Source organism: Coturnix japonica, chromosome 1, assembly GCF_001577835.2.
Source record: "Coturnix japonica isolate 7356 chromosome 1, Coturnix japonica 2.1, whole genome shotgun sequence".
In the NCBI taxonomy this organism is placed as follows: Eukaryota; Metazoa; Chordata; class Aves; order Galliformes; family Phasianidae; genus Coturnix; species Coturnix japonica.
The window spans coordinates 31,273,395-31,300,543 of record NC_029516.1 but is presented as its reverse complement, the minus strand read 5'-3'; the positions used below and the strand labels follow the sequence as shown (position 1 = coordinate 31,300,543).

The 27,149-nt window shown below is 39.4% G+C and overlaps 1 protein-coding gene across 11 annotated transcripts in view; it reads left to right on the top strand.

The window, feature by feature from the left end:
* The window catches only part of GRIP1 (glutamate receptor interacting protein 1), a 275,417-nt gene that overhangs the window by 243,440 nt on the left and 4,828 nt on the right, over positions 1-27,149 (top strand). For 8 of the 11 annotated variants that reach the window (XM_015856413.2, XM_015856439.2, XM_015856455.2 and 5 more), the window contains 13 exons: positions 2,244-2,430; positions 3,190-3,335; positions 5,019-5,099; positions 9,506-9,575; positions 9,816-9,961; positions 13,057-13,201; positions 14,198-14,337; positions 14,518-14,706; positions 17,774-17,930; positions 19,159-19,359; positions 21,718-21,829; positions 21,987-22,031; positions 24,619-24,852. In XM_015856413.2, coding sequence (XP_015711899.1) covers positions 2,244-2,430; positions 3,190-3,335; positions 5,019-5,099; positions 9,506-9,575; positions 9,816-9,961; positions 13,057-13,201; positions 14,198-14,337; positions 14,518-14,706; positions 17,774-17,930; positions 19,159-19,359; positions 21,718-21,829; positions 21,987-22,031; positions 24,619-24,852 — 1,853 coding nt within the window. The remainder of the gene's footprint in view (positions 1-2,243; positions 2,431-3,189; positions 3,336-5,018; positions 5,100-9,505; positions 9,576-9,815; positions 9,962-13,056; positions 13,202-14,197; positions 14,338-14,517; positions 14,707-17,773; positions 17,931-19,158; positions 19,360-21,717; positions 21,830-21,986; positions 22,032-24,618; positions 24,853-27,149) is intronic. The other 3 variants (XM_032443426.1, XM_015856409.2, XM_015856447.2) reach the window with 2 other exon arrangements.

Sequence of the window (27,149 nt, the reverse complement as noted above, 5' to 3'; positions counted from 1 at the left end):
CCACTTACCCATTCATGCACCATTTCTAAAGCACTGGGATTCCTGGCAAAGGTTGCTCCCTGTTGACTGGAGCTTCACATGTATTAAAAAACAAGGCAGTGTTTCTTGCTGCAGTCATTGTTGAATTACAAATCTCAACAAGTTTTAAGCCATGGTTTTGGGTATCCATGTTTCATAGAGAGTTGGTAGATAGCTTTTTGTTATGCTGTTTGGAGAGAGTATTTTCATATCTTTTGGTTTTGTTACTTTGAGAGTGGGAGGAGTTCCTAATGGTCACTTGCAAGTGTCCTCATTATCACAATATTTGTCAGGGTGAATTTTAAATCCCACAAGCATTAACTTCGTTTCACAATTTAAATTAAAACTACTGACCTGAAAGTTTCAATAGAATATATGAGATCTTTAAGTTCCTGGTAGGGCATTAGAAAAACAGCAAGCAAGTTAGCTTTATCTATATGCCTGTTGCAGAGGAGAAATGGAAACATAGATGAAAAGAAACAAAGGTTCAACTAACAAGGAATTCTTGTATGGTCTTAAAGACATGAAGAGTGGGCTTAAACACCCTAAATTCTGGTATTTCTGGAAGATGGGTTAGGGAACCTATTATTATTAACTCTCATATAACTGTTTTAAAGTCATATTTTAGCCACTGCAGTGTTGAGGGTTTGATAAACCAAATTTTCAAATGCAGAAAATGCTAAACCTCATGGCCATGTCTAAGAACAGATTATTATTTTCTTTTGGAAATGAGCATATCTTACTCAGTATAGATGAAGGAAACAGTAAGAAGAAAGCTACTGAATAAGAAAAATAACATAGTATTCTTACCAAGGAAAAATAATACAAGAAATGTGAGAATTCACAGTAATTTAGTAAGGAAAATACAGTTGGTTTCAGAGTCAATTGTATTAATGAAAGTAGCTTTGTTGGGAGAAAATTGAAACTCATGCGATTTTGCCAAGTGAAACTTTTGGAGTCATCATTTCTGACTGTGCTACGTTAGTCAGACTTGTTGCTATTTCAGAGCAAGTCCAATACTTGTAGTCCCACATAAATACTCACAAAATCTCAGTAATCTTTGTATTATCTGTAATGTAAAAACGAGGAGCATTTTTCCTCCATATGTAAAAAAAGAAAAAAACATTTGAAAAACAAGCAGAAATATGAGCTTTTATGTAATTCTTGGTAAGTAATGCAGGCAATGGTGGGTCTTGAGGAAGTTTAGAGAGGTGATAGCATAGATTCATAACATGAGAAAATTAAAAATCTTCTCCAGCACTAATGATTATCATTACAGTACTGTAACATTCTGTTTGAACAGGAATCAAATAAAATCAAACTTTTTGTGTATGGCACAGTGAAGGATGTTATTCTGTCTCTGGGGGAACTGAAAGAGTTTTAGGGAGATGTAAAGCAAACAATCAAACAAAAACCATTTTTCTTTCATAGGTAATTGCATTGAATCTCAGTGTTAATTTCATTGGATTTATTCTGTCATACTTCCTATTCAGGAAAAGAATAGAGAAAGGGACTATATAGGGAGTACAGGAATCTTGAAAATACAGAAGTAGATGCCTGAAAAAGATTCTCTTTTTCAGAGAAGGGTTCCCCAGTTCCTTTGAGAGATCCCATAGAAGTTGTTTGTTTTTTTTTTCTTCTCACAATCTCTTTAGAGTTTCAGGCTGCTAAAACAGAGAGGCTGGTTCAACCTGCATTACCCAGTTAGCCTAGCATATTGCTGACACGTAGTAAACATGTGCAAGTTGATGTGTACAAGAAAGCGTACAAGAAAAAGGAATTCTTTCTTGTAAGCAAGACTTGAGCACTTGCCTTATTGCTAAAAACACTGCATTGCTGTGAGATGTTCAAAAGAGCTCATGGGAATCAACCTAAATAACAGCTGGGGTTGTGCCTTCAAATCCCTTAGCTACTGTGGAAACTCCTCTTATCCTTAATGCAACCAGAGTTCAGGGATGTTATGTGGTTTTTGGGTGGGGATGTCAAACAAATGTATTTTGCTCAGTTCATAAACTATCTTTTTGCATTATAACATATAACCAGATGTTTTCTATTCTTTCTTAAGTCCTAACTGTTTATATGTCATTTATAAACCATAGCCTAAATTGAATTTAAGAGAGATATTCTGTTGACTAGTTTTATTGTACAGATCAATATTTTTTAAAGAGCAATTAAATTTCTTCCATGTTTGAAAGTCTTTCCTCCTGGTCTGCTCTGTTTTGTAGTGTCTTTAGCCTCTAGCACTGTTGGTTTGGCTGGGCAGGTCGTCCACACAGAAACCACAGAAGTAGTGCTGACAGCTGACCCCATAGTAGGGTTTGGGATACAGCTCCAGGGTAGCGTGTTTGCTACTGAGACCTTGTCTTCTCCACCTCTCATTTCCTATATCGAGTCTGACAGTCCAGCAGAAAGGTGAGCTTCTTCTAGATGACTGCTAAGTGCATTTCGGTGAGCATTCCTTGGGGTGGTTTGGGCTTGTTGCTTTCAATTTGTGAGAAATTGCAAGGTCTTGCTCCATGGAAGAGCGACAAGTAATGAACTGTCTGTTCTGACAATGATATTTCATATGCTTGATCAGCCATAAGAAGAATGACAAGCACCAGTGCTTTTATCATCCGGAGGAGTCCTCCAATAGGAAACTGGAAGCTATGTTCATTCAAAAGCTAAGAAGATATTAAAAGCCAAATAAAAACAATTCAGTGTGCAGTGATGGGAAGCCATATCCCATTCTGTTAAGTTTTGGTACCTAACAAAATGTGAGAAAATACCAGAATTTGGACTTGGTAATTATTTCCTTGCAACAATTCAATTGCATTTTTATGTATGTTTTTAATCATGCCACAAGATTATGCAGAACAATGGGAGTTGCATAGGCAGCTCTGAGCGACACCTGCAGCCCAGGAGCAGAGCCAGAGGTGATGTCCATGGGTGGAACAGAGGCACCAAGCTGTGTCCATACTCCTCCTAGTTCCTGACACATGAAAAGCACAGCCTGTGCTGGTAGTGTCATGATGCAGAGGGGCAGTGGCAGCTGGTATCATCTCCCAATGCGTGGGCAGGCTGTGGTGCTGCTCTGCCATATCTTCTTTAAGGTTAGGCTGAGCATGTTTTCCGTTTCTGGTTCTGGTAACACGCGCATCTGACGATTGTTTTATGTCATTGTGTACCAAGATGTGGGGTCCTGCAAATTGGTGACAGAATAGTGGCAATAAACGGTATCCCAACAGAAGACAGCACTTTTGATGAGGCCAATCAACTGCTCAGAGACTCCTCCATCACCAACAAGGTCACTTTGGAAATAGAATTTGATGTTGCAGGTATGAATGTACTGTTATTCTGTCTTGAAAGAAAAGCACAGGAATAAATCCCGAGTATATTGCAAGTGTTAGGTATCAAAGACGGGGACTTTCTTCTCAGACATGCCACTGAGTTTTCAAATGACCCATATGAAACGTGTCTTTTTGTGCAGCTTTCTCATTCCACGTAGCCCTGCAGCAGGCTTCAGAACACAAATAGTAATGACAAGTCCTTAGAAAGATCTGGTGAAAGTTTCTTCTCTGAGTTATTTCCAGACATGTTTCTGCCCTGAGACAGAAATATTCTGCTTTGCCAAGAGAAGTCCTCTACAGGCCAGCTAATGAAATGTGTTACAAGACAGTATGTTACTAGTATTATAGTAGGATGGGTAAGCAGAAAATCCTAGAGAGTTTCACTTAACACTATCTTAAATCAGCAATCTAAATAAAACTGTAGAAATTGCAGTAGTAAAAGCTAGAAAAGTCGTTAATATTACTGCTGAACCTTTATTATTACTACTGTCTTTTCTTTCTTCTGTAATGTATTTAAGCATACAGAACATGCCTGTGTAACCACAAATTGTGTAAATCAAGCAAGCACACTTAATGTATGTGCATTACCCCACTATGTAAATAGTAAGAACTTTTAAGACTTATGTGCTCATCTGACAGTAGCTCCTTTGAAGTCATGACAGTGTTGGATGTGCCGTATTTTCCATTGTATAGTTATTGTTAATGGTACTATAAATCATGATGTCAAAAGCAGGCTAAATGTTCTTACTGCAATTCTTTGTGATCTTTTAGTACATATACCTTTAGTATACTATAAATAAATAAATAATGAAAAAGGCCAAATATAACATGTGCATCTGCACATAGAGGAAATGGAATATTAAAAAGTAAGTAGCAAAATAACAAACAATTGACATTTAAGTACACCTGACGTTGCAGGGACAGTAAGGTTTGTGTTTCAGTTCCCAGACTTGGGTTTTACCCATTTATGCCATTACAGACTTCTGATTAGACTCTCTTGCAACATGTATGTTTGCATACCTACATAGCTTTGATTTTGATTGACCCTCTTTTCAAGCCAAGGCCCAGACTTTTAGAAGCAGCGCTGCAGAAAGTCAGAGTTCAAATGCAGTGCTGTGTGGGGTTGTTTTTTTTTTTGGCTCTGTTGGCTTCAGATGCTTCTTCATTAGTGATGTTTTCATCTGTTTCTTCCCAGTGGATGTGAAATCCATGGCAGTTGCCTTAGCAAACTGTAAAAATATATTAGACCAACAGCAACAAAGAACTGAAATTCTTAAGACTTGATCTGCCTTCCTTCTAATTAAAATCTATCTGCCAGTCCTAAAATTTTCATGTACACTCACAAAAATTGCATACCAGCTAAAATCACACAGTCTCAGCTGACTGCTGGTCTGTGCAATCTCCATAAATTCAGTTAAACCTTAGGAAAATAAATTGAGTTACTGTGAAATTACCAATAGAGGTATAAATCATACTTTGTATGCCCTACTTCTTTCACTTCAGCACCCACATTTCCTGCTGACTCGTAATGCTGATGTGATTTCATTAACTTACATGTGTCATTCCATGAAATGAGAATTGCTATGTCTTATAAATTATTTAACATTTAAAGGGTTTTTTTCTTTTTTCTTTTTTCTTTTTTCTTTTTTTTTCTTTTCTTTCTTTTTGCAGAATCAGTTATACCAAGCAGTGGAACGTTTCATGTAAAACTACCAAAGAAGCATAATGTGGAACTTGGTATCACCATCAGTTGTAAGTGACAGTGCTTGCCTTTAAGACCACAGTGATAGAATAACATGCAGACAGTAGATCCTTACAGATTTATGGATAGCTATAAGCTCATGCTTGTTTCAGTAACAAACTTTTTTCTTTTCCTAGAATGAGATGGTTAGCAGTTCTATGTCTCAGATGAAATATTATCTTGTAACAGATCTGTATCCTCTCCAACATTTATAGAGGCCATACCTTTGCTAGACCTAAGGCTTGCCCTATTCCTTCATGTGTAGCTTATATTTAACTCTCATTAAAGTAAAATAAATAAAAAGAGGTCGGTAGAATTAGATAAATTGGGTACATGCAGAAAAGAATGGCTCAGAACTGTATCGGGGGACATTCAGACTGAATAGCAGGGAAAATTCATTTACAGTGACAGTGGTCAGATGCCGGAACAGGCTTCCCAGTGAAGTGGTTGCTGCCCCATGCCTGTCATTTGAGAACCATTTGGATAAAGCCCGTAATAACCCTCAGGTAAACAGGCAGTCGGACCTGATGATCTTTTAAAGACCCTTCCAGCTGAATTATTCTATTCTTTGCCTTGCCATGCGAAGCCATTCTACTCCACTCCATTCCACTTCACCAGGCTTGTGGATAAGTGGCTTTGTATTAAAAAATGTTTTTTGTCCCAGGAGAAGCTGTTATTTTTTTGGAGTTTAATAAAACTGCTAAACTTGAAGCTAGGTTGAGCCTACTATGGAGATTTTGGCTGGGTGAAAATCCACTCAAACACAAACACAAACAGTGTTTAAGTCACACTGTTCTTTTCTTTGAGGTAGCTGTGAAATAAAAAAGAAGTTTTAATTTTTAACATAATGGAACAGCTGATCTACAAAGCTGGTTATGTTTCACTGAACTTCCTTCTAGGTAGGAATTACAAATAGGCAAATTACACACTCAGGCCTGGGAATGAGAATTGAGACCATAGAGTCATTAATAAAGAGAGAACTTGATGAAGAACAAAATTCTAGCTGCAGTGATAAGTTTACAAGTTATCCACTCTTCAGTCCTATTGTAGTTCATCACACAAATTGTGTAAGATCTCCATAGGAGTTCAACAGTAGGTAGACTAAGAACTGAATGAGAGGAAAAAAGGTGAGATCTTCGGTGGACAAGGAAAGAAACTGAGAAGAGCCATAGCAGGGAGACAAGAGATGAGGGAAGAGATTGAGGAGTGATAATGGGATGGGGATGCTGGGACTTTAACAAGTTAGAGGGCTGGATGGGGGTGAGCAGTAAGGTGAGTGAAAAGAAGCAGATGTGACAAGGAGCTGTTTGTTTAGCAGGGGAAAGAAGGCAATGTCAGGAAGATAGATGCATATTCATGCATGAGGATGCTCATTCTCTGACATTGGCAAGGAAGGAAAGAACAGTGTAAAATGGATCTGACATGGACTGGGAGCAGACTGTCTAACTATGCAAGAGACTGGAGCCCTTCCCAGGACAAGACCACAGGGTTCCTAATTTGCAGTATTTTCTAGTAACTTCACATTTCTCTCCTTCTATCCTGTCCTCTTCCACATGTGATTCTGCACAGAGATCTCATTTTTTTTTTAAGCCTGCTTGTGGTCTTTACAAGTGTGTGTTTGATAATGTTTGATATTGTTTTTAATTGCTTTCTATAATCAAAAATAACTGAAATGAAACAAAACGAGGGGGTTAAGACCATATAGTATCACTTCAAACGTCTTGTGTTAATTCATGAAGATATCTTTCTTAATTCAGTGAACAAATATTACTTTCACATTCTTCCTTCTCACTCTCTGGGGAGAAATGAAACTGCTGCGTAGCAAAGGGGATGAAGGCTGCATAATGAATGAGGAGGGGACTGCAGAAAGCAAAAGGAGGTGATCTCACGGTCAAGAAAGTTTCATGCTACCCTTGAGAAATTATTTTTTTCCTTGTGACAGAATTGAGCTGTGATGCCAGTCATTTCACAAGGCAAAAGAAAAAGAGAGAGAGAAAAAAAGACATTTTCCACACCTGACTGCTTGATTTTCTGGAGAAACACTGGAGAACCTGGAGCCACTCTTGAATGTTTGCAACTGATGTTGTATGCAACATGCTGAGTGTTTGCAACTGATGCTGAAAATGCCAGCAGTTGGGCTTTGGATGTAGAAACTGTTACATAATGCAAACTATTGTAAGAAATGAGAGCGTGGCTATCTCAAATTTCTCTCTGAAGAATGGTCATACTTAAAATTTGTTGTGTTTCCTTTTCTTATCTATAAAATGAGGAAAACAGTACTCAGCCTTCTTGCAAGGGACAGTCTATTTGTTAGTGTTTGGGAAGCGGTCTTAGGCAGCAGTGATGCGCGGTACAAAAGTTATGGAGGCAACTGAAGATCTTATCTGTGCAACAAAACTTAAATAGTTTGTACTAAGTCTGTCATGAACATTGAACTACCAGAACAAACCAACAAAGTGTGATGTAGCTGCTTATTAAGGGCTTGTCAGCTTAGGGGAATTCATTTCACACCAAGCAGCGTTTGCTTCCTGCAAAAGGACTTTCATCCGCCAGACAATAGCACAGGCTAACTGACAAAATGCAGCTGGTTCAGGTTGCTTCAGTTTGAAACTTTAATAAGTTTGTGTACAACGTTTTATCCTTTGGATCCATATGTACTCTGTGGAAATGCATTTGCAGTGTTCTCTCTGCCCTTTTTTGCTTTTCCTTCTCTCTTCTTTTTGGAACCAAAAGGGACTGTTTTCTCTAGTACTGATAATTTTTGAAGTCGGTTTAACAAGAAGTGGACATTCAGAGGCTTTCTCAGCCAGGGCAGCCAAGGTTAACAAGATCTGTTAGAGCACCGTGTTGGAAATGGAAATGGAAATAATGCACCTTATGGTTGCCGTAGGAGTGGATCTGTTATTTTCCATCAAAGAAAAGAATCGTGATCTGCTGAAAAGATGACATCGGGATTTTGTAGTGGTCCTCCACCAATACTAGCAGCTTTTTTGATGATTGTCAATTAGTCATTGGTGCCTAATGGAGTAATACCTTCTGTGTGTATGAATGCAGAGGTTTCAGCAGGTACAAAGCAGAAATGGCGTAAGGTGATTCAAGAGCCTTGGATGCACAAAACCATTAGTGCTTTTAGGAGATCTAAGAGCTTTATAGCACACGGCATGCTCTTCTATGACAGCAGTCCCATGAGTTGGTCTGTGGACTGTTTCCTCACCCCAGCAGCTCTGGGTGGTGTGCTTTTTGACAGGTGAAACACTTACCTCTAAGAACATGCCTTTTGCCATCCTCAGTTTCTGATCCCGCTGCTTGCTTTATCAGATATTCAGCACAGTCCTCTTCTATCAGCAAATGCATCAACTCTTGAAAACAGTGCGCTCACTGAAGCTGTGCCAAGAATCAGCCCTCTGGATGCAGTCAGTCATTGTTCTTTTCATCCTCTGGGGTAGCTAACCCAGAGATCCAAAAGTCAAATGAAATTGCTAAGCTGCACTGTTAATGGCTTGCAGAACTTGCCAGGGGAAACCTGGCAAATGCTTTTGCACAAGTAGTTAAAGAATGGCAGTGACTGGCATTGTACAGCAGAGCGTCATTTTAATAATGATGGACAGTCAGCAAATAGAAAAAAAAACCAGATACCTCTAAGAAGAGATGAGTTACTAACTTGAATGCTACTGGAGTTGCAGTGGTTCTATTCACTGTCCAAAGTGGGTAGAAGTGTGCAATGCTTAAGGCCCTGCAGCAGCACAGAGGAGAAATGTTACTCGACATAAGGGCCATGTTTGTTGCAGAAGAAGCAATGAGTCATCCTGTAGCAAGCTTCCACATGGTGTCAGCTACATCTGTGTGGATGTGGTGATTGTGTCAGCCCGGCCTAAGTGTGGCAGTTATCCACAGTATGCAATTCACTGAAAAGTAGATAGCTCCTTTCTCACACAGGCAGCACTATCTTCATGCCTCTGCCTCAAACACTAAATGAGATGAGAGCAAATAGATGTAAAGAGTGTGGTATAGCCCGCTCTATAAATTTTGCCAGAACATCTCTGTGTGTTTAAGAGCTGCCAACACTGATCTTCCCTTGTGCATTGGAGCTACACAGCATTTTATGACGTATCATGTAGCTGTGCCATGGTATCTGCACATGGTTGAGTCCTGGCCTAATCCAGAATTCAGACATACCGGATTGAATTCTCTTTGCAATACTCACCTTAGTTCTGGAATTTTCTACTTTTTAAAAAGTAGACTTTGCAGCCTTGGTTATATGGTGCTGCTATTTGTATTTATCTATAGAATAGAGGAAGGGGAAAAATACAATGCAGATAAATAAATAAATAAGGAAATAGTGATTTCTGGTTATAATTTTAGCCTGTGTGCATACATAAAAATTAAAACAGGTGCTTATATCTATTCTTCATTACAGCTCCATCCAGTAGAAAACCAGGGGATCCTCTAGTTATTTCTGATATCAAGAAAGGAAGTGTTGCTCACAGGTGAGACATTCAGTAACAATCTCTTTCCACTGTATAGCCTGCTAGTCTCAAGTTAAACTGAGGAAACCTATAAGAACCTTCTGCTTTTATTTAGTGCACCGCAGTTACATGTGAAATGTCCAACATATAAAGCAATAATTGTTTAAAAAAAATCTGTCGTGTTTCTGTATTACTGTTTATACTTTCTAGAATACTTTAGTGTTACTGGCGTTTCATGTAATCTTGTTTACTTGTTCACAGAACTGGAACACTGGAACTGGGTGATAAGTTGCTTGCAATAGATAACATTCGACTTGACAATTGCTCAATGGAAGATGCTGTTCAGATCCTTCAGCACTGTGAGGACCTTGTAAAGTTAAAGATCCGCAAAGATGAAGATAATTCTGGTATTAGCAATGAGCCTATTTCAGATTCTTATGTATTTGCAGGTTTATTCTTTTGCATTCAAGATTTAGTGAAATAATTTTGCTAAACACTGCAGATTTTTACTAATGCCAAAGTGAAAAAAAAAATTATATATATATACAATTTTGTATTATCTAAGGACTATATTGCCTGCAGAAGCTGTACTGCAAAAAGAAATCTTTGGTTTTCTGCACAGGCAATTTCCCTTCAGGTGTAAACATACAAGGTTGATCTTTCCCTTATCAGTGTATTGAAATTTTCTCTACTTCTGAGACTGACCTGCTGGTCATGCTTCTTTTAATGCAACCCAGGATACAGTTGGCCTCCTGGGCTGCAGGAGCTCACTTCTGGCTGATACTGAATCTTTCATTAGCTGATACTCCCAAATCCTTCTCAAGGCTGCTCTCAAGCCACTCTCTGCCCAGACTGTATCTGTACTTGGGATTGCCCTGACCCAGGTGCAGGACCTTGCACTTGGCCTTGATGAACTCCATGAAGTTGGCATGGGCTCACCTCTAAGGTCCAGGTCTCTCTGGATGGCATCCCTTCCCTTTAGCATGTCAACTGCACCACTCAGCTTGGTGTCATCTGCAAACTTGCTGAGAGTGTACTTGACCCTACTGCCCATATCGCCTACAAACATATTAAATAACAGTGGTCCCAGCATTGATCCCTGTGGAAGGTCACTCATCATCAGTGTCCACTTGGACACTGAGCTGTTAACCACAACTCTCTGAGTTCGACCACCAACCAATTCATGGAGTGGTCCATCTATCCAATCCATTTATCTCCAGCTTGGCATCCAGGATGTCATGTGGAACACTGTCAAACACTTGCACAAGTTCAGGTAAATTATGTCAGTTGTTCTTCCTTTATCCACTGATGCTGTAACTCCATCATAAAAGGCCACCAAATTTGTCAGACATGACTTGCCCATGGTTGGGGCAATGTTGATTAGCACCAATCACCTTATCTTTATTTTCTATGAGCCTTAGTGCATAGAATTGCTCCACAATTGCATCACTACAAGAAAAGAAAGAAGGAAAATCTCAAAAACGAGACCACCCCCAAACATCTTAATTTGATTGCATTTCCTCCCTGGGTGGAAGCATGTTTTTAGCAATCTTTCCTTCTTTTTTTCCTGCTACCTTCCAATTCTGAGGATAGTTTTATCACCTGAATAGCCTAATGGCTACCATCGTTTTTCAAGTAGCGGAATTCTCAGCTCTCATGTGAGAACTGGCCTTTATTCCTGAATTCGGGCCACTTTTAAGCCATGTTTTTGAATAGCTTTCATTTGTACTGCCTGGAAGGATCATCAAAGAGAGTAGTGTAGCAATTTGACATTTGTTGCATTCTACCATTAATTTTCTTAACTAGGGCTTTCCAGAAGAAAGACATAATGGACCGGTCTCCTTTCTAGTCAGTCACTAAGATCTATAAACTTCCAACTCTCAAGTGGCAGGACTGCTGTATGATTAATATCTTCTTTTTCACTTGCCATAGGTAACAGGGAAACATTAGCATTGTGTCAGCCCTTAGCAGATACTAGCTATTGCATTTTCAGTTAGCTTGGGGGGATTAGTCTTCATCCTTCTGTGGAAGTCCTGTAACATGTCAATGCCATACCTGCGTAAACATCATCAGTGTTAGGTCTCAGAGGATTTGTCATTGCCCCACGAATGCTCCAACAGGCAAGAGCAATCTACTATAGGAAAATCTGCTTCAGCAGGGGGGCTGGATAAGATGGTCTCTTCCAACCCCAGCCGTACTGTGATTCCTCTGTGGAATGATTCTATTATTAAGTGGGAAATAGGAGGGATTTGGGATGAGGGGAAAGTAGACCTAAATTTTCTGCAAATTGGGAAGAAACAAAGTAACATCAAAGATATTAGTGTTTCTCCAGCTCTGCTGAAGTACCACACGCAGTGTTGGAAGGAGGCAGTACTTTGAACCTATGGAGTGATGCAGTTTTCTTTTTCTACTCTTAAAACTTGAATTGAGCATTTGAATTTTCTGACTTGTCTCAGGTTAGTTCTAGTCACATTTACTCAGTGTGCATCTTAGACACTTTCCACACTTGCTGAACCATTCAAAATGTCATTACCCACAGATGCAGGAAATGTTGCTTGCCAGGCCAGACACCTTGGCTGAATATCAATATCATAAGATGGACAAGGGAGCATTTGGACCTGAGGAGAAACAGGAGAAATTTGACATTTAAAGTTTTAAAATATTCCTTCAGAACTAAAAGAAACTACAGCTGATTTCTCTCCTACTGTGATGCATTTTGGATAATATGTGAAGGACATGCACTGTATTAATAAAGCATCCATTCCTGTTGGTGCAGCACCAGCTGGTTTGCAGAAAATACCCTGTACTTAGCTTAGCCAGAGATAAATTCTTTCCATTTATGATGACTGTTTGGTAAGACTAACATTTCAAAATAATGCAAATTTCATTAAAATAGTGAGATAAATAAAATCAAATGGAGTTATTATTCAATTCAGTTAATAATTCTGAATTCAGAAGCTATTATCTATTCAATTCTGAAAGTTTAAAATTTCTCCATTAAAAAGAGGGGATGTATTACAGGTTTTCTTAGCAACACAGGTGGTCACCTCCTCATGACTTTTGGCCTTTCCCACAATTTTTTTAAGGAAGTTATTTTAAATATTGTTAGATTCCCCTTTGTTGTGAATACCTTCCATTCAGTTCAAGGAGCAGAAAGGTTCTGGAATTTGCTATGCCAGTAGTAAAGCATTTCTTCTCTAATTAAATAGCCCAAAGTCACATTTTAATATGAAGAAGGTACTAAGATTTTAAACAGTAGAATTCAGTCCTGTTCCAGGAAGGAGAGTTGTTTTAGTGGTGTCAATATAAGCATGTTCTGGCAATAAAGAAGTTGCGCATAGTGTGTTTTTTCTTCTAAATAATCCAGTAGAGTATGATGAAGAATTGTATCTGAAATATGATCCTGAAAATGTTCGATTACCAGTCACTGGATTGAACGTGTTATTTTTTTAATTCCCTCTTTCATAAGAGACCAACTGCATCTGTTTGGCATTTATTACAGATGAACAGGAGAGCTCAGGAGCAATTATTTATACTGTTGAGCTGAAGCGCTATGGTGGACCTCTTGGAATTACTATCTCTGGTACAGAAGAGCCTTTTGATCCCATAATCATTTCCAGCCTTACAAAAGGAGGATTAGCTGAAAGGTATATTGGAAGGCAAATTACTTTTAAGTATTCTTTTGTCGAGATAAAGGTTAATTTTGTTGACCTGACAATGCTAATTTTGGTGGGTTAGCAGTTCTTTAGTTCTGAGCTTAAAACATTTTTGCTGTCATTTTGTAATGATTACTGAGTTCAGGATCATCTTAACAGGATGTTCTTGCAAATGCTATACAAATCAGAGCAAATTTTGACCCATATTTGAAATATCATTGGAAAACCTACTCAGTCACAGGAATTCTTTTAAAAGTGGTAGCCTTTCATGTTAGAACGGGTGAGGAAAGCACTTCATGTATCTAACTTTATCTGAAAATATGCCCACAGTGTCTGTATATGCACTTACTTATACCATAGCTAATCCAAGGAGCAGAAATGCTCCTCATGGATAGAGAATAATTGAAATCCTAAGGTTTTCTGTCACCTGTCACCATTATGACAGGTAGAGCCACTGCAACTTGTAAGTTTCATGATAGTTGCAGAGCAAATTTAAGGAACACAAAACACAATAGTTTTGCCCAGCCAGAACAGTGCATTTACACAAAGAGAATTTATTTTCTTCTTATGACACAATCCATCTGGAAAGCCACATTGGTGAATTAGCAGGCTGCTTGTTCACACTGCTGTTATCCGTTCCGTGATTCTAGAAACATTCCATTAGTTTCAAAATCTATTGAACTGACTACTGAGATTATTCTTAACCAGATGGGCTGCAGTGAATATCATCCACAGCTTATTAACTACTGCAGTAACACTGAAATCCAAATCTCCATGCTTCAGCTCTGCTATTGCCACCACAACACAGGTGACTCACCCTAAGCGTTTCTAACAATAGAAGTACTGTGTAACACAGCTATGAAAGCAAAACAAAAGAACAGTTTAATGCCTCCAAATATGCAAAGAAATTGTCCTTTTTAATGCTTTTTTGTTTGTTTGTTTGTTTTTCCCCTGCTCTTCTAATGTTTAACTTCTCTCTTGCTGTAGAACTGGGGCAATCCACATAGGAGACAGAATCCTAGCAATAAATAGTAGCAGCCTGAAAGGAAAGCCTTTGAGTGAAGCCATTCATTTATTACAGATGGCAGGAGAAACTGTCACCTTGAAAATCAAGAAGCAGACAGATGGTAAGTATGGCCAGAGTAGCATCAGTGGTCTTTAATGCGCGTGTTTTTACAGATTACGAAGCGTTTAGGCCATCTCTGGAGAAAACGTCAGGTCGGTAGCAAAAAAAGCATGTTCTTAGAGCTGCATTAAAGCAATGACCACCCCTTTTTTCTTTTCCTTTTTTTAATAACCCTGTTCAGCTACCAGTCCCAAGAAATTTTCTGTCCCTGTGGGTCATATAACCGAGCTGAGTGACGCTGAAGATGAAACCTCTGCTGGACAGAAATCTGGCAAACTCTCAGACATCTATTCTGCTACAGTCCCCAGTGTTGACAGTGCAGTAGAGTCATGGGATGGCTCTGGTATTGATACCAGCTTTGGAAATCAAGGTACTATCAAGAATACAATCAGTGTGTAAAGAGGAAATAATTACTGTCTTCTTGGTTGACCTTCCTTTGCCCTAAAGACAACCTTGTCTGTACTAAGTTTAAACCTTCTACTTTGTAATGTGCTGGTGTCTCCTTATGACCACACACCTTGTCAGGCGACATGATTTCTTATGCGTGGCTGGCCTCAAATTCGTTCTTTTATGACAATGTGCTATGTTATGAAGCATTTATCAATACATTAACAGGCTTTTGTTAGCTCTTCTGACATCTGAATAGCCCAGTCCATAGCTCATACACAACTAAATGAGTTTATCCTTCAAATATAGATCAATGCAAAGCACAGATCACTCAGAAGGTGTTCATGAATTTGATGCCCATGGGCAGTAATTTTTAACAGACAACAGATTTATTATAAAAAGCTGAAGGGAGAACATAAAACATTACTCACGATCTTTAAAATTTGCTTCTCCCTCATTACTGTAGTATGAACAGTTAACTTTCAGCCCTCAAAAACTATTTTTCAGTTGAAAGACATGATTTTATACTAAATTTTATACTTGTATTTGACTTGTTTCAATAAGATTTTCAATATTTGGGGTTTTTTTTTGAAAGCAGAATGGTTTGTTTGAAACATGAGGTCAAGAAGTAGCTGATGTTACTGCTAATGGCCATTCTTCGGTCGTTCTTTAGTTGTTAAATATTTCTTACTGCGTGAATTTTGTCATTAACTTTCCTTTCTACAGGATGGTCTCAGTACTCTTAACTACAGGTCTTGTTTTCTACATTTTACTTTTAGCTTACTGCTATGCATAACATTTTATTTTATACCCAACATAATGAGCTAACCTCCTTTTGTGTAATTTGTATTTCACTGGAGTTGGAGTTCAGATGAATTTGTTACCTCTTCTGGTTTTAACTGTTTTGGCTAGACCGTCAAAATAAATCATGTTCGATTTTCTTCTCTTTTGTTTGTTTGGTTGGTTGGTTGGTTGGTTTTGTTTTAAGTTCTAGGGAATATATTGGGAGAGTGAGAAAATGATGCTTCTCATTTTGTATTTGAATTGATTACATCTGAGGCAAGTTATTGAACTGTGGAGAGAACCGGGGTCCAGAGTGCTCTCTTAAATCCCAGTCATTCAGACTCCTTACCAAAAACTATAACAGTGTCTCAAAATGGTTTTTCGGTCTCCCTTAAGTAAATCACCCAGACTTGGCTGGGTACATGGTACTTCTCTTAAGCAGCCTGAGTGTAATCAGAGTTGTGCCTTATCCCTTGCTGTGGTACTACAGTGACCCACATTTCTATTAGAGATCATTCTAACTTGACCTGTCATTTGGCTTCTGTCCAAACCTTTCTTGGCATAAGCACAGGCAAAGCAAAATGAGGAGTTTGGGGAATATTTCTGGAGCATCAGATAATGCTTTATCCTATTAGTTACTGATTCAGTGCTGGTGAGACATTCTTTCTCTCCTTGAATTGACACCCAGTTTTGTACCTTTGTCTGATATGTGTGCCTTAGAAATCTGGAGGCTTCCCCTCACAACAGTTGCATTTTCACATCCCAAAACCTTGGTATGATTTAGGAGTCCGTTAATGTTTGTCAGTTAGCTAGAAAAAAGCACACAATTGTGTGGTTGCATGGAATTTGAGGGAGACAGGTCTGTACTGGTAGATGGAAGTAAACTGACCTCTAATTTAGAGAGGCGACAGCAGTGATATTGGTTAGCCATCAACAAAACAGAATTTTCTAATACACTACACACATAAGAAAATACCAGCTACAGAGACCAAAAAAGGAATTTGTCAAGGTGAATATACATATATACAGCAGTTCTACAGTAGTGGAATTTGTGTACCAGATCAGCATCACATTCTGACAAGTTAATCCATATGTTCTTTTTAATATGTTGCTAAAAAGCTCAACTCCATTGGCTTCCTACTTGGAATTTAAATTACAGTTAATTCAGTAAAAGAAAAGCTATTGAACTACTACTAGTGCTGCTTTTAAGATAAAAGCATGCAGAAAAAACTATTCAGATACCAGGGATGTCTGATGCCACATGCACAGCCTTGAAACATTTGGACATAGCTGGTAGAAAGGTCTCTTTCAGCAAGCTGAGCTTTCCGAGTGTGTTTATTGTTCCCAGGTGCACATGCTTCTCCTGAGACAGGTTTTTCCTTAGCTTTCCTAGTGAAAAGCAGCATCCCTGACAAGAGCAAGTCCCCTCTGCCCAAAGGGTCATGCTGTTGAGGTCATGCATGTTAAGTCTTTTCTCAAGACAGTGCAGCCACACAGAGCTGTGATGGCTGTGACAGCACAGTCCTACACCTGCATTATTGATCTCTTGCACCACTGGTGCCAAAACTGTCACCCTCTTTCCTGTTGGAGAACTTAATCCAGTTGATGGTCACCAGAGAGCTTCTGTGCTGTGCAAACTTTGCATCTTAATAGCCATAATGCAGATCAGTAGCATGCAAAATTGACTCTTAATATGTCACTTATTTTTGGCTACATTGCATCCAAATTTGAGGAAGTTACTAAGAAGAAAAAACTGTCTTGCTGGTCATCTAAGAAGTCAAGTTTGTGTGTTTCTTTTAATGAATCCTTTCAAACTCTAATAGACCTGAAGCATTTTTTCCTTAATAGATTAAATTTTGGATATTTCACACATTATCAATTTAACACATGGTAAACATTCATATGTTATTCACTAGTATTCAAAGTCAAGTCAGTTTGGATACTGATAGTATTTTGGAAGTGTCCTGCATGAAGTGTTGGAAGTAGATGAGACACAAAGAATAGGAAATCTGGGTTGGAAATATTTAAGATTTTGCTTTTGACCAGCTTTGACAGCTTTTAGAGCACTCCTAATTTGGGGCATAATTGAAGTCATTTATTATGCTAAATATCTGGCTACTACTACTACTACTACTACTACTACTACAGTAGTATAGGTAATGTAATTATCAGTCCACATTCAAGTTCTAGAGAACCTAGTTTTAAAGGTCTACTTTTATGTCCTTACAATATATACAGTGGCATGAATATACAATTCATCTTTTTAGGGCCCAGCTATCAGGCTTCAGGATACAACTTCAATGCCTATGAATGGAGGAGTCCTAAACAGAGGGGCAGTTTGTCCCCTCCAAGCAGACCACGAAACCACCCGTTTCATGACACAGTACTGAGTGATGATGAATGGGACCGACCTACAGCAAGCAGGTAAGCTCTTGTTCAAGTTTCTGTTTTCTTATCTGCAGCTGCATTAGTGCCTCAAATATGGACACTTGTTGTATAGAATGAAATTATTCTTTTCTAACTCATCTATAGCAGCTCATTCTCTAAATATGAGTTATAGTATTTATAATGAATGAAACTTATCAGAGTAGATAAATGGCGTTTGTGGAAAATCATGATGCCAAAAATAAGGCATATATTTATTTTTAGTCACTTGAAAGCAAACAAACAGAAACAGAACAAAACAAAGATTTCAGCACTCATTGTACCCGTTAGTCAGGACTTGAAGATGCGCACATCCTTCATTAGAAATACAGACTCTTTGTGTAGCAGCACAACGAGCCTGAAGTCTCAGTTTAATTTATTACTACAGAAAACCTTTTCTATATGAACCTGCTGGATAAGTAAATCTGTAAGTTTTAAATTATTTATCTTTGAAATGTAAATCAAGGCAGGGTTTAGATGACTGTGCAGCTTTTTGGAAGCTGAATGATAAATCCTCCAATACAGCAGGTTGCCCAGTGGCATTTTGTCTGGGGACAAGTCTGTCATGATGATGCAAGTGAGAATACTCAGCCTCTGTCTGTCTCCTTTGTTCCCTGCTGGCCACAAGTATACTAGAAGTTGTCATAGGCTGTTAAAGGAAAACACTTAATAAAGGAAATGATCGTTGTTTTCTTCCCATTTTTACTAAGTGTGCTGTCTCTAATTTGAGAGCAGTGTTTTTATCCACATTAAAAGCTCATCTTTTGTTTCCCAGATGAGATGCAGCCACAGATTCCAGATCACCCGCTGTTTTACAGTTACATAAGTAATAGGTTAAAAAAGTTGATGAGCGGGGAACCAGAAAGCCAGACTGTAAAATGCAGAATATTCTAAATTACAAGCATGTATTCCACTACCATTTTAAAGCACAGTTCAAAAAAAGTATGCGCATTAAAGAGGCTTGTTCTACTTACACCTGAGAGATACTGCAAAAATTAAATAATGGTTAAATAATGGTTATTTTAATATCGTATCTGTAAAATGAATTATGCCAGACCTGCTTGTACTCCTGTGCCTAGTGCTGGAGTATCTGAGAAGGATGTATCTGTTCTTCCAGCCTGTGAGAGGTAATTCCAGAACCAAAACAGCCGTTCTATGCTTCTAGCTAGGCACTCTGTCTTCTTCTCTAACACTAAAAAGTAATTTTTCTTACCTTTATTTTGTGTAGCACAGCTTCCAAGAACATGTGGCAACAGAAAGAAACTGAGACGTTGGGAGAGAATCAAGAAAATCATTTAAAGCAGACTTCTGTAGAAAGGTCAGGGGGAGAGAACATCAGGAGCATGAAGAAAGAGGGCAAGCTGTGGAAGGGTGCCTCTGGTGGGCAGAGGAAAGGTGGGGGACAGCTGGAAGAGTGGAATACTTCCAGGTAGGAAAACTGTGCACAGGAGTGAGACCTGACTGGGCTGGGGCTGAGGGGGAGGGAGAGCGGAAAGAAAGTAAATACAGATGAAATGAGGAAAAGGAGAAAAATGGGTAAAACATGTCACTAACATGCCAGTGAGTGATAATAGCATTTCAGCTGGAAGTGAATGAAACCAGAGAGCATAAGCTGCTCTGTAGCCTTGTTTCTACCTACCACTGACAGGCAGAGTAGGTCAGTTATAGCTCCTACTCCAAGGAAGGTTTTTTGCACATTAAAACATTATCTACAGAAATGAGTCTGCCAGTTCCTAGAACATCCTGTCACTTCCTGATAGAGAAGAAAATAAAGAGGGGAGGGGGAGATACAGAATTAGGGGATTTGCTCTCTTATATTGCAACAAGAGCCAAACCATAGGCACTTCATATCTGTCCCAGTACCCTTGGCATGTTTGTGTTTCTGAATTCCTGGTGGCTCTTTAAATGAGCATCAGAAAGACAGATTTCTTTGCTACAGTTCAAGCAATATTTCACGTGACATAAAACCAATCTCTCAGATTTGTTTCAGGAAAAAAAGATAGATGAGAAATGTTTTTGAAAGCTCTTTTTTTCTGATGCAGTTGCTCAGCTACAAATCAGCTTATTAATGTGGCTATAATGGAGGTGAAAATGTTGAGCATTTCACATGCCAAGAGATAAGATTCAGAAAAAGCATAAGAGGAGGTGAGGGCAGAGAGAAGAATCGTTCCAGCCAAAAAGATGTCCAGAATTATAGGCATTATAATTTCAGATTTCATAGGAGTTGTTAGAGAAGGAATGGACCTCCTGTTCTAGGAAATCCAGTCTTTGCTGGATAGACATATAAACCTGTTCATTAACTCAAGTTCTGTTTTACATTACACTATTACTATCCCATATAAAGAAAGGTATTGGATAAAGTAGTTGATGTTCAACATTAGCCATTAGAATAACTACTTAGGTTGATTAAAAGACCTAATTTCAGATGTCAAGGATCTTTCTAAAATCATGTTTTAAATACTTTCTTATCTTGCCTGAGAGGAATTGCATCTGTGATCTGAGTAGGTATTCTCACCATTGCTGTATCTATTGCAATATCTTAGAGGAGACACTGATGCTAGATGGAGAATCATTGCAATAGGAGTTCGAAATGGCTGACCATTGTCTGCTTGACTGATAGTAGCTGTAAGAAAGCATCTCTGAGGCAGTGTATCCTGTGTGTGAAGCATTCGAGCTATGGTCGGTTGTGCTGGGCAGTTCCCCCATTTAAAAGCTATCACGTTAACCGTGTTACATTCATGCTATTCTCAGTAACACTGTTTGTCAAGCAAGGCCTCAGATGCTTCCATAATAGTGTTTGCTCTGTTTGTGTGATGTTAAGCGCCACTAGCTGCAGTCTATGGGTAGCTGCTCCAAAGTAACAGCTTGCTGCCTCCAAAAGGCCGAATTCTCATTCTTTCCTTCCCTCATCCTCCCCCTCAGCTTTTCAGCAGCCCCCTCCCTTGCAGCCGCTTTGACGCTTTTGTGAACCTTCATTGAGCTGACCTCCTTTGCTAAAGCAGCAAAAAACTCCTGCTTCCTGCCCTCACACACACACACAGTGGCGGTGTTGCTTTGGGCTGTTTCTGCAGAGTTGGCATTTTGGTCTGACCTTTCTTACTGGGCAACTTTCCTAAGCATCACTGTCCCTAACAGCTTGCTCAGGAGTGCTAGCAATAATGCCGCAGTGTTTTTATGAAACATCAGAGATCTAGGTCTCCATGCAAACCAGTTGCATCTCTGGAGGTTTCTCTGTGTTTGTGTATAAAATTACTGGAGCAGTTTCTGTTATGGCACTCAGGTGGGGTTAAACTGATAATAAGCGCAGCTTAGTCTGAAGGAATCAGTGAAAACACCATTATCCCTCTGTTGCAAAATGCTGTTTGTCAAAATGAGAGCTCTTCACATTTCCCTGAAAGAAGTCTGTGAGGTTGAAAGGTTTTATTACAAACGTTTTGCTGCACAGAGCAGCTCTGCCCTGGTTGATTCGTTAATTTGCATAGGGAGGACCCAGTTTCAGATCAGTAGAAACGTATATTCAACTGTTCTTGAAATCCACGTGTCTCCTTCCTGAACAACACCCTGCTCAGATCCTGCCGGCTGCTCGTGACTGCCAGGTGATGGGAAGACCTGGCTGCCATGTGCTCTGCATGCCCATCCGGCCTCTCCCGACCAGAGACCTCCCCACTCCTGCCTACCTACCGTAACGTTCTGTCATTCAACTTGCAATCTGTGGCAAGGCACGTGTGTAAAATATGTTTTCAAGGGGAAACGATCCATCTTTTTTAACCTCTCATTGTAAATCTAGCTTCACAGGTACCCATGATAACACCGAGGCTGACCAGGAGGAAAACTTCTGGTCTCAGGCTCTGGAGGATTTAGAGACCTGTGGCCAGTCAGGAATTCTGAGGGAACTAGAGGTAGAACAATCTTAACCTTTCTTTCCAATTATAGTGAAATATAATGGTTTTGGTTCAGTTTACATTCATTTTATTTTCTCCTTTTTTCTTTCTTTTTTTTCTTTTAATTTGCACTAATCGCACCAATTCATTTAAAAGCTTTAACCCCTCTCCACAGGACAAGGCTGACAGGCGTCTGTGTTTGAGAAACATGACTCTCTTGGTACCTACCCTTTACGTTTATCTTTTCGCTTGTGCAGTTGCCTCCCCCACCCCTAACCGGAGCTATTTTCTTTTACTCAATGCAACTGAAATTCTATGAACATGTTCACCCCAAAGCTTTTGACTTGTAGCTTCTGCTGTGCGTCCCATTGATGCTGTTTGCACAGGCAGCAAATGGTGCAGAACTTCCTCACTGGGCATAGCCTCCCTGCGGCAGCGCATCCCATTCTCTTGCAGCCGCTTGATGCAGCTTTTCTTAGCATGCTGTAGGTTGTCTTTTAAATTGAAGCTTAATTTGATTAAGATGAACATAAAAGAAAATAATATTATCGAGATATTGGATACAGCCTTACCACTGTGAAAAGAGAGAAAGCCCTGCTAACATGAGTAATGTTTGTTATGCTGCAATCTCTTCACTGGGCAACATATTTTATCCTGAACTTAATTGCAAATCTAACTTCATGGCAGGTTGTGTGGGGGGGACAAGCAAGGGGGCAGAGGCAGAGTAACTTTGAGTCTATTTTTCTAATCACCTTTACTCAAAGTTCTCTAATTGGAACAGTTAAAATTATGCTGGTGCTGAAAGTTGAGGAACGAAAGGTCCTAAAATATTTTCTTTTATGTTCTTTTAAATTCCTGGAGCTGTGAAACTGGCAGAATCTCATTTTCATTTTTATGTCATTGAAGTCCTTTAGCAGCCAGGAGGAATGTGAATGGCATAACTGAGTGAAAGTTTTTCAGTCTAGATTAATTTACTCCTTCAGATTTACGGCTTCTGTATTGCATGTACGGATAGCAAAATGTGATTCTCGTGTATTTGTTATTGCAAACCAGAGAAAAGCAGGAGAAAATGTTATATGGGTTTAATTCCATAGTTAGATACGGTTTCGTACTGCAGGCTTCTCGTGCAGTTCTCAATATTCAGAGCACAATAAAAGGAGATGGAAGTAAGTAATTCAGAAATGGAAATAGATCATTTGGAATTTAGTTACTTCAACACGTTGAGTTTCCCTCAGCCTTCTACAAAAGCAGCCACCTCCATTTTACAAAAGTGAAATTCAGATCCACAGATGCTGTAACATTTATAGCGTCGCTTCCTTGTGCAGCTCACAGATCTGAAAAGAAAGCAAGGCTCATTCAGCATGACAGGGAGCTGAGAATGGCGATGCCTCTATTTTATGAAGTATCGTCGCATAGTCAAGGACTCCTTCTCATTTTTCATTTCAAGGTCTTCAGCCAAACAGCAAAAAACCTGTTGTTTGCCAGGTCCTCTAGCTGCTTTGCTCCATCAGAGAGTAATGTCAGTCAGTAGTGAGCACAAGAGAGACTGTTAAAAGTACAGTAGATTATCTAATAGTGAAATTAGTGCTGGAGTTGGGAGAAAGACGAGTGACAAGCATGGTCACTAGACTCAGAAACAAACTTTTCTTTGCCATTTTTCCCCCTATTTTCCCCCCTTTTTTCTCATTTTCAAGCAGGCTGTCTGCATCCTGTCCCAGTCAGATTTCAGCTTCTGGCCTGAACTCGTAGTTTTCCTTTTTTTTCATGTCCATCCAGGGAGAAAAAACAGGAAATTCTGTGCATCCTACCCCAGCAGCAGGCTGCACCCCTGTGTGGTATCTGTGCCAAAGCACTGTTTACCTCCCATTCCCTGAAGAAGCAATTCTTTCACGAGGGGTACTTTTGGTGTCAGTACATTCCACCCAGTGAATGAGGTGACTTCTGTTGTCTTCTTCCAGCACCCCATCCCTGGAGGCTCTCAAGGACGGGGCCCTGGGCAATATGATCTAGTGGGTGGCAGCCCTGCCCATGGCAGGAGCTTAGAAGTGGGTGAGCTTTAAGGTCCCTCCCAACCCAAGTTATGCTGCAATTCTGAGATTTCATGCTTTGCGCATCCTTTCATCAAACACAAAGGCTAGCTTTTACTGAGTCTAAAACCAGCAGTGAGACAGGGGCTGCTGTCTCTGACGTGCTAGTGCTAGCCCCTTAGCTAGCACTTGCAATGTGCATGTTATGCATAATTTCTTCCAAGCAGTGTGTACCTGCACTGAATTTCCCCCAGGCTGGGATGGTGTCCAGGTACTGACTCTGGCAGCGCTGGCTCTAGAGCTGCCTTCACGTTCTGCTGACTCTACTATTTTTTTAATAAACCTCACACTCACAGTCAGTCTTGTAAATACCTTCCTATAGAACCAATTCCAACAAATGTAATTAGGCTGCAACTTAAATGTCATTTGATTTACGAGTGAAATATTTTTAAAGAGCACAGTTATACTGTACACTCTTCAGCCCAGTCTGCCAGGGGACAAGCTTACCAGTGCAGCCATTCCAGTGCTCAGTATTTTAGTTGAAAATGCCATCTGAAAACGTTTGCCTATGGGGTTCTGTTATTCTTGTTGTGTTTTGTTGTGGTCCTTTATTTTATAGTGACTTGCAAGCAGATTGAACATCTGTCCTCTTGCCTTTTGCTGTGCCCTGAGTGATTGTGTTTTAACAAAGAATAGATAAGTTTTTCCTACTGCTGTGAATTAACCGCTTACTTAAACCACGTTCTGTGTTAAAAATTAACCTGTTCATTAATGCTCTAGGCCACAATTATGTCAGGAAGTACACTGAGTTTGAATCATGAAAACCCACAGCCTCGTAGCCAGCTGGGAAGACAAGCCAGCTTCCAGGAAAGAAGCACTGTAAGGCCACATTACAGTCAAGCTTCTCGTAGCAACACATTGCCATCAGATGTGGGGAGAAAGTCCATGGTTATGAGAAAATTTAAGCAAGAAATGAAAGAAATCATGTCACCAACTCCTGTGGAGTTACACAAGGTCTGTAATTTTTCTTCTGACAGTTTTGAAGTAATATATTCAGTGTAGGGAATCTAATTATATGGCGATACAGTAAGCTCTTTTTATAATGACTCCACGGATGTAATTCTGGGGCCGTGCATATTAGTTCTTACACAGACATTAATGATATGTCCTTATGGGGAAAGCAAACAAATAAGATGCATCCTTGTCTACTATTTCTTTTACAACAAATCCTCAGAAGGGTCTGCTCTTTCACAAGGAGGAACCACTGCTAATTTGAATCGACAAAACCAATAACTCCTCTCTGCAAAATGTGTTCATTAAGAAACCTAAGCTTAATTTCTAGAAATCAGGAGGGACTGGGGCTCCCATTGGTCCTTTTTCAAATTAGCACTAATTTCAAATCAAATATATGATACTCAATGTACACAGCACAGAATCCTTCAAATGAACTATTGCTTCACTTCTCTTTACAATTCCTTTGTTCTAAAAAGGATAAAAACTTTACAGTCTATGCAACTTTTGACTGCTCAAGACTTGTTGAAAACATATGGTAATATTAAGGTGGCTTTACACCTCAGTCATGGCAGTCATGGATAAAATATCTTCAGATCTGCACAGGAAACACCGTGCTGGTTGAAGTCTCAAATCCAGAAAGGCCGTAACAGCAACCAGTTTCCAGAACTCTGGGGAGCGTTACAATGTTATGTTTTCCTTGACAGGAATGAGTGCCCCATCTTGTGCTCCTTCTTCCTCCTCAAGGTCTGAGATTTTCACAGAAATGGGACAAAAAAGCAAGGCAAAATTTCTATAAGAGGTCACACATCACTCTCAGGGGAGTTGTTTTGCTTCCTGTTCACTGCGGCTCTGACTGGGCTCAGTTTGTGATTCATTCCATGTAGTGAGCTAAGGTCTCACTGAGGATGTGCTAAGTGAATACTTGTAGAAGACATTGGAGAGTGGATCTTTTACATATGGACAGGGAATAATTTGCCTGTGTAAGCAGTCACTAGGATGTGTTGTGATAGTTTAAAGCTACTTGTGTTTCCAGTTTGATTTGAAGAGATTATTGGGGTTGGTTGCTGTGCTCCATTTTCCTGAGTGGAAATTAAATGTGAGATGGAAGGCAAGTCTATGTCAGCAGGTGCTTCACAGTGTGCTCACACTTAGCAAAGATACTGTTTTCTTCTATGGATTATAAAACCAGTCTGTTGTGACTGATAAAACAAATGCATTGCTGGAGAGGAGGAGTCAGATTTCTATTAGTGAATCAGTACTGTTTTACAGCTGGTAGCTCTTAAATACCAGGCAATGAAAAAAGCCATCTTTTAAGAAAAATAGCTATCAGTGCCTGGATCTTATGGTCCAGCTCACTAAAATATGCTTATACCCTGTTCATTGCAGAGGAATTGGACTAGATGACCTTTAAAGGTCCCTTCCAACTCTAAAGTTTCTATGATTCTATGCTTCTATGCAACCCAAGCTTCACGGGCTGGTTTTGTGTTCATGCCAATCTTAGTAAGTTCCTATTGGTTTTTGTCTAGCAATGTGTCTATTACTTTCTCTCCCCTCCTTAATGTTTATGTTAAACCTCTAGTTTAATATGAATAACCTGTTCAGTTTCTATTTCTCAGGAAGACTTGTCCAATTAGAGTTTTCCAAAGCAGCCACAGTGCCATAGGAGTGACTTGGAATTCACAGCCGAAGGAATTCCTCAAGTATTTTTTGTAGCAGGGCTGGCTGGCAAATGTGCTCTGCCCTCTGCAGGCGAATGTGACACTATACATGAGTATATATATAATGTCACACGAATAACAGAGAGAAAGGCTGGATAAAAATCCTCAGGCTGCAAACACAAATGAATAGCTATAAGGGAGCAGCAGGGTGAGCAGATGACATTACCAGCTTGTTCTTCTCAGCCCTGTCTGAAAGGTAACACAGCCCTGAGAATTATTTTGCTTAATGCTGCAGACCTTGCAGCAAGTTAACCTGAACTCACCACTATTTCTTGCTTAGGTGCATTGATTTCACCAAATACTTATTTAAGTGGTCTTTGTCCTGAGAAAGCTAGGATTGAGATAAGTGTCGTACACATCTGTCACAATATTTGTTCTAGATGGTTTAATTGGTAATATTTAATTTAGCTGGATGCTATGGTGCTGTATTGTACCCAAGTTTAATTTATGCCTTTAATCGAGTTTATATAGTTAGGTTAAGTGTATAGGTTAATACTTTTCTTAAAATCATAGCAGACCAATTTGAAAAGCTTCCCAGAGCGAGAGTTCCTCTGAGAGCAAAAATATGCACTAGACATG